General features: G+C 51.6%; 1 protein-coding gene across 1 annotated transcript in view; it reads left to right on the top strand.

The window, feature by feature from the left end:
• The window catches only part of LOC117887129 (zinc finger protein 271-like), a 78,741-nt gene that overhangs the window by 30,161 nt on the left and 35,714 nt on the right, over positions 1–12,866 (top strand). The window contains exons 10-11 of the mRNA XM_034789401.1: positions 11,849–12,036; positions 12,289–12,465. Coding sequence (XP_034645292.1) covers positions 11,849–12,036; positions 12,289–12,465 — 365 coding nt within the window. The remainder of the gene's footprint in view (positions 1–11,848; positions 12,037–12,288; positions 12,466–12,866) is intronic.

The raw sequence follows: 12,866 nt of genomic DNA on the forward strand, positions 1-12,866 counted from the left end.
CGGGGCGTGCAGGGCAGGGGAGGAGGGGGGAGTGGGCGGGGTGAACAGCTGCAGCGCGGGGCCCTCTTGGAGCGGGGCCCAATTCAGCCGAATCGGCTGAATCGGCCTAAAGCCGGCCCTGCACGGGGGCAGCACCGGAGCAGTGGTTTGCCTCGTGGGCTTTGCGGTAGGCATTCTGAAGCTTCTTCACTTTAACCCTGCACTGCAGTATGGCCCAGTCATGGCCCCTTTCCATCATGTCCCTTGATATCTACCTGAAGGTATCGTAATTCCTACGGCTGGAGTGCAGCTGGGACTGGACAGCTTCCTCCCCCAAACACTGATGAGGTCCAGCACCTCACCATTGCTCCATACTGGGGATCGCCTGGCCAGGGCCGGATTAACCTTTTGTGGGCCTGGCGCCAAACATATTTGTGGGCCCCCATGGAGGCAATGGAGCATGGCGTGGGGAGGTCAGTCCCCGGAGCAAGGGGCCAGCCAGAGACAATGGGGCATGGCATGGCAGGGGCGGCCCTACTCCGCCCAATGCGAGGGCACTATTTACAAACCGGCAGCTGCCAGATGCACAGTGGCCTGCCTGGCCTTGTGCTGCTAGCGTGCCCCTTCCCCTTGGGGGCAGGCCCGTCCCACACCACACAGCCCCCCCCAACTCCCTATGGCCAGAGGCCCCCAGATCCACTATGCCCAGCGCCCCCCAGACCCACCCACAAATGCACAATGCCCTGCACAACACCACCCCTGCCCACAGCCCCACCACAAGTGCCCAGCACCCCACACAGAACCCCCACTCCCTAGTGCCCAACACACACAGATCCTCCCCACCCCTTCACAGCCCAGCACCCCCCCACACACCCCACAGACCCATTCCCCCAAGCCCTGCCTCCCGGCTGCACTCACCAGCCCTGCTGGGAGGCGACTGTGTCTGCCGGGCTGAACCAGCAGCGCACCCAAGGCTGGTCCCAGGGCCAGGAATCGCTCCATTCCCTCGGGAGTGGTGCGATCAGCCAGGCCAGGACCTGCCCCAGCCGGGCTCTCTCAAGATGCACTTGCCTGGAGGGGCCCTGCCAAGTCCTTCTCCACACTGTCCCCCCCACACACACACCTGGCTGAGACTGGCCAGGCTTCTGCACCAGTCCCAGGTGGCTCAGCTCCCAGGAGACAGGCAGGGCCCCACATGTGGTGACTGTGGAGCTTCCCGGAGCTGGAGGTGCACTGGGGTCCGGCCAGGGGGCTGAGAGGAGCAGGGGGTGGGGCCAGGGGGTGGAGAGGAGCCCTCGGCCAGCCGGCGGGCAGGCTGAGAGAAGCAAGTGGTGGGCAGGGGGAGCCAGCAGGCTCTCAGGGCATAGTGCAAGCGGAGAAGGCCAGGGCCCCTTCTGACCATGGGCCCAGCCCCATGGAGCCACTGGAGTCATTGTAAATCCGGCACTGCGCCTTGCGCGTGGAGACATGGTCACCTGGAAAGATTCACTGAGAGCACTCCACACCTGGCTGAGCAAACAGGAAGGGGATTTTCAAAATTGCCAGAGAATGTAAAGGGCGGGGCGGGTCTGACGGTTGGTCACCTAGAGCAGTAGAATTCAAACTGATGACCAGAGTGGCTAGAACAGGCATTGTGGGACACTTCTGGAGGCTGATCAGAGCGCATTAACAGACCAGGGTATCCACACTGGCACCGCGGCGCTCCAGCAGGGGTGCATCAAACGTTATTCCACTCGCCGAGGTGGACTACCAGGAGCACTCTAGCCGTGGAGTCTGGGCGCTGTACATGCCTTGCCAGCGTGGCCGTGTCGTGAGTTAGAGCGCATTGGGTTGCTCTAACTCGCAAGTGTAGCCATGCCCCAGGGGTTGAGGAGCTGCCTTCCTACCCCTTCCATCTCATAAGAACATAAAAACGGCCACACTGGGTCAGACCAAAGGTCCACCTAGCCCAGTGTCCTGTCTCCTGACAGTGTCCAATGACAGGTGCCCCCGAGGGAATGAACAGAACAGGTGACCACCAGGTGATGCATTCCCTGTCGCATATTCCCAGCTTCTGGCAAACATCTCCCTCTGCTATCATTGTTGTGTCATTCCTCCCTTTCCTGTATGGCATCCTACCCCACTCCATCTCCTCCACTCACATTCTCCCTCTCCACTTCCCCAGCCTCCTGTCCACATATTAACCCCTCTCTTTCCTTCACACACTCTTTCTCCTCACCTTTTTTCTCTCCCACCTCTACTCCTGCACTCAGTTTCCTCCCGCTCCCCACATCCCTGTCTCATAGATCTCTGTGCTGACCCCTAACCATAGACGGACCATCGTCTTCACTGATCAACAGCCTGGGTTCAGACTCATTGACTGAACAACAGGAGTCGGCCAAACTATTTATTGGGGGGCAGCTTCCTAGGGACTGGCAGGCATTTTCTGAGAGAGCAGCATGGATTCAGGCCCACAGAAAGTAACAGGGGGATGGGGACTGCTTTGGCTGAGGGAGAATTTGCAAGGCAGATGCTGGTGATCACAGGACAACGAGAAAATTTTAACAGGACAACGAGAAAATTTTAAAGAAACCCAAATATCCTGAGTTTTGCAATAAAATCCCCAGAGCTGCCAACTCCTCAGCTGCTTTTCCCCTCCCAACTTCTGGCACCTCCCCCAGCACCCACCCTGATGACCTAGACACAAAACCATCTTGCCTAGAGGGGGATGTGCAAGGTGGGTTCCTCCCACCAACACTTTCCAGGGAGTGGATGGGTGGGGGCCCCACCCACACCTGCTGGGAGCACAATGATGGGCGGGGGCACCGGGAGGGCTGTGGCTATTGCTAAGGGGGGGGGGGGCAACTTGTGTGTTCTCTGTCTGTATTTGTTCGTGCATGGGGGGGAGGTGGGGTCTCTGGGATTCCTGGGGCAGATGCTGCTGTTGCTGATGCTGCTGCCTCCATTGTGATCTGGGAGCCTGATGTGCAGCTGCTGCTCCCCCAGTGGGCTCTGTGCTGGGAGATGGGAACTTTCTGCAGTGGCTGGAATCAGCTCCTGGGGCAGCCCCGGGCTCTGCCGACACCAGCCCCTGAGCCGGAGCCTGCAGGTGAGGGGAGAGACCCGGGGGAAAGGGCTGGGGCCGGGCAGGAAAGTGACTCTGCACCAACGGCCCCTCCCCGCCCCAGCTCTGCTCCCGGGGGGCGGGGGTCTGCGAGTCCCAGAGCTGCTGCCCTCCCTGACCCCCCCAGGCTCTGCCCCCCTGAGCGCCTGCAGGAGCCGAGCCAGCTCCGGGAGAGCGAACGCCCCGGGCCGGGCCAGGGACCGAGTCTCCCAGCCCGAGGGGGCAGGAGGGAGACAGGGGCAGAGACTGGCAGGGGCAGTAGGAGCAATCAGTGAGGAGGGAGGTCCCGACTTCCAGCCCTGCCCAGCCCCATTCCCTGCAGCACCCCGGCGCAGGTTGACTTTCCTGGGACAAAGTGAGGAGCAGGGAGAGGAAAAGCCAGTTCCTGCCTCTGCCTGGTCCCCGCGCTGCTGGGGGGATGCGCTGCCCTGGGGCAGGAGGGATCCCCCAGAGCGGCTCCTTTCGTTCTGCGCTTTGCTAAGAGGCTCTGTGACTGGGAAGGGGGGTACCAATGTCTGGGTGGGTTTGGTCCCGGTAGGAGGGGCGGATCTGCACTGAAATAAAGTGCCCTGGGGTTTTCCCAGCATCACTGCGTTTAGAACTAGTCTCTCTGCGCGAGGGAAATCGGGGTGTGAAATGGACCAAAGTCTTCTGAAACCTCCATCACCCTTCTTGCTCTGACAGGCAGCAGAATAAGGACCACGTTTCACTCCAGATCGTCCCATCCTCCCAGGGGACAGGCCAGGGAAATGGCTGTGATGGAGCCAGCTCAGGTGGGGATTTTCAGAGAGCTGCTGGTGGGTTTGTGTGTGTGAGAGAATTCCTGCACCCTGTGCCTGGGGGTGAGGCTGTTCTCATGACTGAGCTGGGGGCATACTGCTGCAGGGGCTGGTCCTGAGTGGAGGATGCTGTTTCAGGTGCCAGAGGCTTTCGAGGAGGTGACCGTCTGTGCCACGGAGGAGCAGTGGGCTGTGCTGGACCCTGCTCAGAGAACCCTCTTCAGGGATGCCATGCCAAAGCATTGCAGGACAGTGCTCACAACGGGTAAGGATTCCTTGCCACTTGGTTAGTCGAACTGGCGGGAGTCTCTGAAGGGCCCTGGGTGCTCTACTGGTGTAGTAGATATCAGAGGGATCAGACATTTCCAGAGCCCATGTTTGCCAGAAGCTGGGAATGGGCGACACGGTTTGGATCACCTATGATTGTCCAGATTCCCTCTGAGGCACCTGGCATTGGCCACAGTTGGGATACTGAGCTAGGTGTACCTTTGATCTGACCCAGTATGGCCGTTCTTATGTTCTTAATAGAGACCATCCCCTGCTCACTCACTCCCATGCGATAAATAAGGGGTAGGGAAGAAAATCCCCATCCCATCCGTCTCCCTGAGCCAAGGCAGGGCTGTTCCCTGTGGTGCATTTCCTAGTGCTTTGGCCAGTCCTTGTTTCAAAGATTCTGAGTGATGGGGCTACCACCCCTACCTTGGGGAGACCGTTCCCGCTCCCACACTGGTGCACTGCCAGATTTCTCCAGGTAACTGTGCACACTCCCTTTCTATTCCTATACAAAACCCTGGAGCTAAGTTTGAGAGGTCAGACCAGTAATTTAGGGTCAGATAAGTCACAGGGATGCTGTAATTCTGCCAGAGCTGACTGTTACAAGCCCAGGAAATTCAGAATTAGTGTGACACTCAAAAGAATTATAAATGCTTTAAGCTCTGAAACACACAATTAGGACACCCAGATGGCTTTAACTCCACCCTGCAGTGAGACCGCACAATAACCATACATCTTTTCATCAGTAGAGCACAAAGGGCTTTACAAAGGAGGGCAGTATCATTATACCCACTGCACAGGTGGGGAAACCGAGGCACGGAACCATGACGTGACTTGGCCACAATCACCCAGCAGCAAAGCTCTATCTTGAGCGTGACAGGCTAGTGCTTTACCCACTAGATCACACTTAAAGCATTTTTAGGTTTGTTGTCCCAGATCAGATTCAATTGATTTTGAAAGACACATTTGATTTTGCTCCTCCTTCCCCTCATGGCATCATCACAGGGATGAGTTAAGGTGGTTTGGGGACATAAGAACGGCCACACTGGGTCAGACCAAAGGTCCATGTAGCCCAGTATCCTGTCTTCTGACAGTGGCCAATGCCAGGTACCCCAGAGGGAATGAACAGAACAGGAAATCACCAAGTGATTCATCCCCTGTTGCCCATTCCCAGCTTCTGGAAAACAGAGGCTAGGGACACCATCCTTGCCAATAGCCATTGATGGACCTATCCTCCAGGAACTTGTCTCATTCTTTTTTGAACCTTGTTATAGTCTTGGTCTTCACAACATCCTCTGGCAAGGAGTTCCACAGGTTGACTATGCGTTGTGTGAAGAAATACTTCCTTTTGTTTGTTTTAAACCTGCTGCTTATTAATTTCATTTGGTGACCCCGAGTTCTTGTATTATGAGAAGGAGTAAATAAAACTTCCTTATTTACTTTCTCCACACCAGTCATGATTTTATAGACCTCTATCATATCCCCCCTTAGTTGTCTCTTTTCCAACCTTAAAAGTCCCAATCTTATTAATCTCTAATCATATGGCAGCTGTTCCATACCCTACTCATTTTTGTTGCTCTTTTCTGAACCTTTTCCAATTCCAATATATCTTTTTTGAGATTGGGCAACCACATCTGCAGGCAGTAATCAAGATGTGGGTGTGCCGTGGAATTATATACAGGCAATATGATATTTTCTGTCTTATTATCAATGCCTTTCTTAATGATTCCCAACATCCTGTTAGCTATTTCATGCCTTAACATGTTAGGATTTTTGTTGGTTTTTTTTAGGTTATTTAACTCTGAATGTCCTGGTCTTAAAATACTTGATTTGAGATCATTACAGTCTCCTGTAATGTATAATTACCCTATATTATTGATGTGTAATCTCAATTTCTATCCCAGTTCTTAACATTAGAAATTCCCAAGCAAAACATGTATTTGTTTATTTAAATTAAAAATGGCATGCATGAACAGTAAGCAAGAAGCCAAAAGAGAATGTTACCATGGACTATTTCTCATTGCTTGAAGAAACATGGGATCAACAGCAAATCTTTTATTTTTATTTTAACATTTAGAGCTAGACATAGCTGCCAAGTTTGTACTACTCCATGTGTGACATTTTATGCAAATTAGATGATTTATTTGCATAATTTATATGTGCCCTTAAGCTTCGGCTTAAGAACATAACAGCCATACTGGGTCAGCCCAAAGGTCCATCTAGCCCAGTATCCTGTCTTCCAACAATGGCCAATGCCAAGTGCCCCAGAGGGAATGAACAGAACAGGTAATCATCGAGTGATCCATCCCCTGTCGCCCAAGGCTTGAGGTCAATACACCTGCCCCAAATCATGAAGGGATAGGAAATGAAGTTGCACGAAACTTGGCAGGTGGCCGGGCGCTGAAGGTGTCTGGGGAGTAGGTGGGGGCTGTCTGTGTGTGGAGGGGGAAGCCAGGGCAGGTGGGCTTGTGGGGTGTCTAGTAATGGGGGGAGATGGGGGCAGCTCAGTGCCTGGGGGGTAGAGATTTGGGGACAGCTGGCTTTGTGGGGGTGTCTGGGTCAGCTGGGTGATGGCTAGTGAAGGTAGATTTGCATACAAATCAAGGGGGGGAAGATAGGAATAGCTCGGGAGCTTCAAGGGTCAAGGGTAGATGGCGGCAGCTGGCAGGGATGGCTGATGTCTGGGTGTGGGAATAGTTGGCTGGGAATGTTCATGGGGAGCTGGCTGCTTGCTGGGTGGGGGAGCCTGAGACCTGCTGTCTCTGGTGCCACTGCTTACTGCTTCTCACTGCTGGATATGGGCAGGGAAACAGTGAGATGGAAGCCACGTGGTTGCCCACTCAGCAGGTTCCCCCAGAGCCTCTGGCAGCCATGAGGCAAAATTGCAGCCCATGCCCCAGCTGGGCATCCAGACTGCAGACAAGCCTGGCAAGATGCCTGGGTGCCATGCAAGATGAGCGACGCTTGGCAGCGCTGGCCAGATTCAGCCGTAGGCTGTGGCTGCTTGACACCACTCCGGAGCAGCACATAGCAAGCAGAGCATACCATCCAGTTGGGTTGACAGGTGCTTTGCATCCCAGTTTCCCACAGTGCACATGCTCCCCAAATCCCCCAGTCCCCTGAAAACACCCCTAACTTCCCTATGCCTCTCTGCAACTCCCTGCACCCACTCCCTCCCTCCTCCACCTCACATTCCCCAGCGCATGAGTGCACGTACACACATAAAAACACGTGTGAGTGCATGCACCCCCCCAAGTTTTCCCCTCCTACCTGAAATGAGGGTCTACCATCACCCCCACATCTATCTATCCTCAGACCCTGCCATTAATTCTGGCCCCCAGCCCCCATCTGTTCTGCTCCCACATCTCTTCTGCCCGCCCCCCCCCCCCCGTCCCACCTCTGCCCCTCCTGCAGCTCTTGGGGCTCTTCAAGCCCTGTCCCAGGCTGGGGCGGGAGGGGCTACACTAAGGTCCCCACCACCATCCCTGCTCCCAGGCCAGGTGTTGCAGGGAGGGAGGGGAGAAGCAGAGGAGTTGTCATGTTGCTCATGGTGTGGGACAAGGGAGCAGAGCCATCCTGAGCTACTGTGAGAACAGTGCTGGTTCCTCAGGGGATGGAGGAAAGCTCGCCTGCCTCCTGCAGCAGCCCTGATTGGCTGCCCATACCCAAGAGGTGGGGCAGTAGGGAAGTCAGCCAATAAGAGAGGTTTCTCTCCCAAATGCAGTACTAAAAACATGTCTGACCCTTTTGGAACCAGTGCACGTTAAACCCTGGTTGAATCGGTCTGGTGCAATGTGCAGCTTTTGAAAATAAAGCTTTAGGACTAAGGGTCACTGTTTGCTGTTATTTGTCATGATAGAAAGTTTTAGCCTTCTACAGAGGCTGTAAAATCTTCTCCTTCAGAGAAACTCACACAAAATTATCCTCTTTCAAAATAGCTGCCCTCTCTCATTGTTCTCAAGGGGGAATTCAGCCAAGCTGCCCTTTATGGGTATGTCTACACTGCAGTCAAAGACCTGCAGCATGGCTGCAGCTGGCTCAGGTCAGCTGGCTCAGGCTGGGGCTATATAATTGCAGTGTAGAGATTCAGGCTTAGGCTGGAGCCCAAGCTCTGAGACTCGATGCCACAGGTTTTTTATTGCAGTGTAGACACACCGTAGGTTGTCAGGAGTCAGAGAGTAGTAATGAATGGAGACTGTGGCCAGCTTTGCTAAGGGCAGCCTGCGGACAGCGGTTCTCAAACTGTGGATCAGGACCCCAAAGTGGGTTGAAACCATGTTTTAATGGGGTTGCCCAGGGCTGCTGTTAGACTTGCTGGAGTCTGGGGCTGAAACTGAAGCCCGAGCCCCACCGCCTGGGGCCAAAGCCGAAGCCCAAGGGCTTCAGGGTGGTGGGGCTCAGGTCACAGGCCCCGGCCACCCAGGGCTGAAGACCATGGGCTTCAGCTTTGGCCCCCTGCCTGGGGAGATGGGGCTCTGGCTTTGGCCCTCCTGGCCAGGGTGGCGAGGCTCAGGTGGGCTCAGGCTTCGGTCCGTCCCCGTCCCCCCCCTGAGGTCATGTAGCATTTTTTGTTGTCCGAAGGGGGTCATGGTGCAATGAAGTTTGAGAATTGCTGGATTAGTCCCAGTGAGAACAAAAGGAGATGGCAGCCATTCTGAAATAGAGCAGGGCTTCATGGAACTCTCTGAAAATTATTCTGTTGGAGAAATTTTCATATGAACAATGACGGCAATAAATGACCATGAATCTTAAAAACAAACACACACACAAAAGCCCTTAAAATTTAACTTATATAGAAGATGCCAGTGAGTTTTAACTATAAGGGAAGTTTAAAGAGTCTGCATTATTATGTTACTAAGATCACTTGAATTGAAAAAAGTGAGACACCAAGTGGTAAAATTTCTTAAATGACCCATTATTTAATTAATTTTGACTTGTAAACTAATGAATGGATTTACTAGCAAATTCTCAAAAAAATGATTCCATATTCAAAACGTAAGTGCTGCAGTTTTGGGGAGGATACACTGTGTTCTTCAGACATGACAATGAGGCTGAATCCTGCTTTAAGTGCAAAATTAGCCTTAATGTCAATCTTAACTATGGGTCCACAACTTGCATCTCCATATTTTACTTGCTGGAGAGGGCTTTATAAAGTAGTTTAGTGCCTGGTCATCTCTGAGTCATCATTCATTTTCTTACCCTCCATTTGTTAATGGATCTACCTTTTCCAATGCTCCTTTTTTCCCTGGTAGCTTTGTAAAATCTCACATTATTCTCCTTAGTCTCTCTGGGTACATTAGTTCATTCTTCTTTTCTGCTACCTTCCTCTTTTCCCTGCAGCCGTAACTGACTCTGGGTATCCTTGTTCAGCTTCTTCTGTCTTTCCTGAACAGATTGATTTTAGACTTAGACCTTTGAGTGACATGGTCCCATTTTTATTTTCCTGAGGCATTTCCATTGTCCTTTTCCCGAGGAATTAGAGTCTGAGATTTTCCTATCAAAATAATAGAAATAGGCTGAGGTTAAGAAAGAAAGAAAAAAAGAAAGAAAAATATTATTTTAAAAATGGACACATATTTTCATGGATATTAAGACCACAAGAGACCATTATGATCATATAGTCTGACCTCCTGCATAATACAGGCCAGAGAATTTCATCCAGTTAAGTCCATAACTACTGATTGGGCTGGAGCAGATCATTTTTAAAGAGACATCCAATCTGGATCTAAAGATTCTAGAAAATGGAGAATCTTCCTCATCCCTTGGCCAGTTGTTCCAATGGTTAATCGTCCTCACTGTTAAAAAAAGATTGTATCTGATTTCTAGTACAAATTTCTCTAGTGCAGCTTCCAGCCATTGGATCTTGTTCTGCCTTTGTTTGCTAGCTTGAAAACTATTAGAAATCTTCTCTTTCGGTTGGTGCTTTTAGGCTATGACCAAGTCACCACTTAACCTTCTCTTGGGTAAAATAAAATTTGAGCTTCTTAATTCTCTCAGTGTGAGAGGTTTTCCAGACCCTGAATCATTCTCATGGCTCTTTTCTGAACGGTTTCTAATTTTTTCATCATCCAGCTTCAAGGGGGGATGCCAGAACTGAACACAGCGTCCAGTAATGGTTGTGTCAATGCTGTATGCATCCTCCATCCTCCTTGATATCCCTCTGTTTATACATCCAAGGATCATGTTAACCCTTTTAGACATAGCATTGTACTGGGAGATCATATTCAGCTGATTATCCGCCGTGACTCCTAAGTCCTTTTCAAAGTCACTGCTTCCTGTGATACAGTCCCCCATCCTACCAGTGTAACCTACATACTTTGTTCCTAAACAGAGAGGGAGGCAGAAATGCACAGAGGTTGGTTTTGTTTAAAAATGTAACCATTTTCATTTAGGCCGTGGGTGTTGCTAGGGTGGGTCACTGCCTGTTCTAATCATTGTTATCCTCCCTCAGCCTCCCCTCTCCCTTGCTGTTTGTTACATTCACTCACTGATCCCCGTCTTAAACTAGATTGCAAAGTTTTCAGGGCAAGGACTGTGTTCACTGGCCCTGAGCCTCCTTACTATTCTCTCACAGTCACCGGGCCCCTCTCTGTTTTCAAGGAGCAGATCCAGGGAAATGGAGCTGTTTTCTATGTAACTTAGGAACCCCTTTGATGACGGGCATCTGGCTGTGTGTGTTCCTAGCAGAGACGTAAAGAGTTAAATCCCCACCCTTAGCAGAGAGTCCTGTGGCTTTGAGCAGCCAGGTGGGTGGCCAGAGGATTTTATTTTTTTAAGAAGAGGTTAGGTTTGAAAAAATCACAGCACATTCTCTCTATCAAACACTCTGCAAATCTGTGCTTCACGCTGTTGTCACCTGTTTCTTTCCCCCGAGCAGGATCTCCGATTTACCAACCTGAGTTGCTTGCTCGGCTAGAACGAGGGGAAGAGGCCTGGATCCCAGATATCCAGAGCTCCGAGGAAAGCTCAGCGGAAGAACCCGTTAGACCCATTCTGAAACAATGGCTGAGGAAAGGAAAATGGTGGGATTACGACAAAGGCCCCATGAGCTCCTCCTCTTCTTCCTCATCTCACTCAGGTCAGGCTTGTGCCCATCAGGTACCGTATCCTCATGGCAGAGTCACTCATGGCTTCCCACCCCTCCTGACTGAGACTTGGCTGTAGTTCCCTCCACCTGAGTATTCAGATGGGATGTGAAGGCAGCATTGGTGCCCTCCTCTCTCTCCTGTGGTGAAAAAGTTGGGAGTGGGGAAAATTGGCTCCTAATTTTTCAATCTTCCCAGCGGTTATTTTGTTTGTTCCCCTCTTTCTGAGGTTCCCTTTCCTCCCTTCCCCTCAGCACCGGGACTGACTCCTGTCTGGATTCTCTCTAAAAAAGAACAGAAGTACTTGTACTTTTTGCGGATACAGACTAACACGGCTGCTACTCTGAAACGTGGATTCTCTCTCTGTCCCAGCAGGTGATGGGATGGTGAGTGAGAAGGAGGAGGAGGATCCTCAACGGGAAGGTGGTGAGATATCATCAGGAAGATCAGAAGGGGATGTCTCTCTAGCCTGTGAGAGTCAGGGCAGGCCAGAGAGGCTGCAAGGAAACCACCCAGAGAAGAGATGGGTTCAATCCACTCACAGCGCGGAAGGTCACAAAAACCTCAACATTAAAAGCCAGCAAGGAATACAGATGGCACAGAGAAAACATGTATGTATCGAGTGTGAGAAAAGCTTCTGTAGTAGCTCGTCCCTCCTTAGACACCGGAGAACCCACACAGGAGAGAGACCCTATAGATGTCCCGACTGCGGGAAAGGCTTCATCTCCAACTCAAGCCTCATTAGCCATAGGAGAATGCACACAGGGGAGAGACCCTATAAATGCCCTGACTGTGAGAAAGCCTTCATTGCAAACAAGTCCCTCAATAAGCATCGCAAAATCCACAGCAGGGAAAGAGCCTACCAATACCCTGACAGCGTGGAAACCTTCATCACGAGTGAATCCCTCCAAAAGCATCAAAAGAAACACATGTCAGTGAAACCCCATCAAAGCCCTGAGTGTGGGAAAAGCTACACTGTTCATTCAGCCCTTGTCGTCCATCAGAGAACCCACATGGGACATGAAGCTCATGTATGCCCCAACTGCGGAAGAAGCTTCAGAGACAGCAGGACCCTCATTAGACATCAGAGAATCCATACGGGAGAGAAACCTTATAAATGCTTTGAGTGTGGGAAGTGCTTCCGGGCCAGCTCAACTCTCACTATCCATCAGAGACTCCACACAGGAGAGAAACCTTATAAATGCCCCGAGTGTGGGAAAAGCTTCAGATCAAGCACAGGCCTCACGAAACACCAGAGAACACATGCGCGAGAGAAATTGTCCATGGGCCCTCAATCAGGTTGGCCAAAATGAGTAATGCATTTGCTCAATCCCACAAATATGGGCAGGATACAGTCAAATATCTGTCCAGGAACCAGCCAGCAGCAGCCAACCCCATGCTGACCAGTGACCTCTGACTCTGCCTAGCCTACAAACCCCAAACAAAGAAGGAAATGACTAATCAGCTCCTTGCTGCCAAGTTGCTGGTTCTTCTGCCTCCTGCCAATGTCTGAGAGAACAGGAGAGAAAGAAGTATCAGAGGGGTAGCCATGTTAGTCTGAATCTGTAAAAAGCAACAGAGAGTCCTGTGGCGCCTTTAAGACTAACAGAAGTATTGGGAGCATAAGCTTTCGTGGGTAAGAACCTC

Source organism: Trachemys scripta, chromosome 14 (genome assembly GCF_013100865.1).
Source record: "Trachemys scripta elegans isolate TJP31775 chromosome 14, CAS_Tse_1.0, whole genome shotgun sequence".
In the NCBI taxonomy this organism is placed as follows: Eukaryota; Metazoa; Chordata; order Testudines; family Emydidae; genus Trachemys; species Trachemys scripta.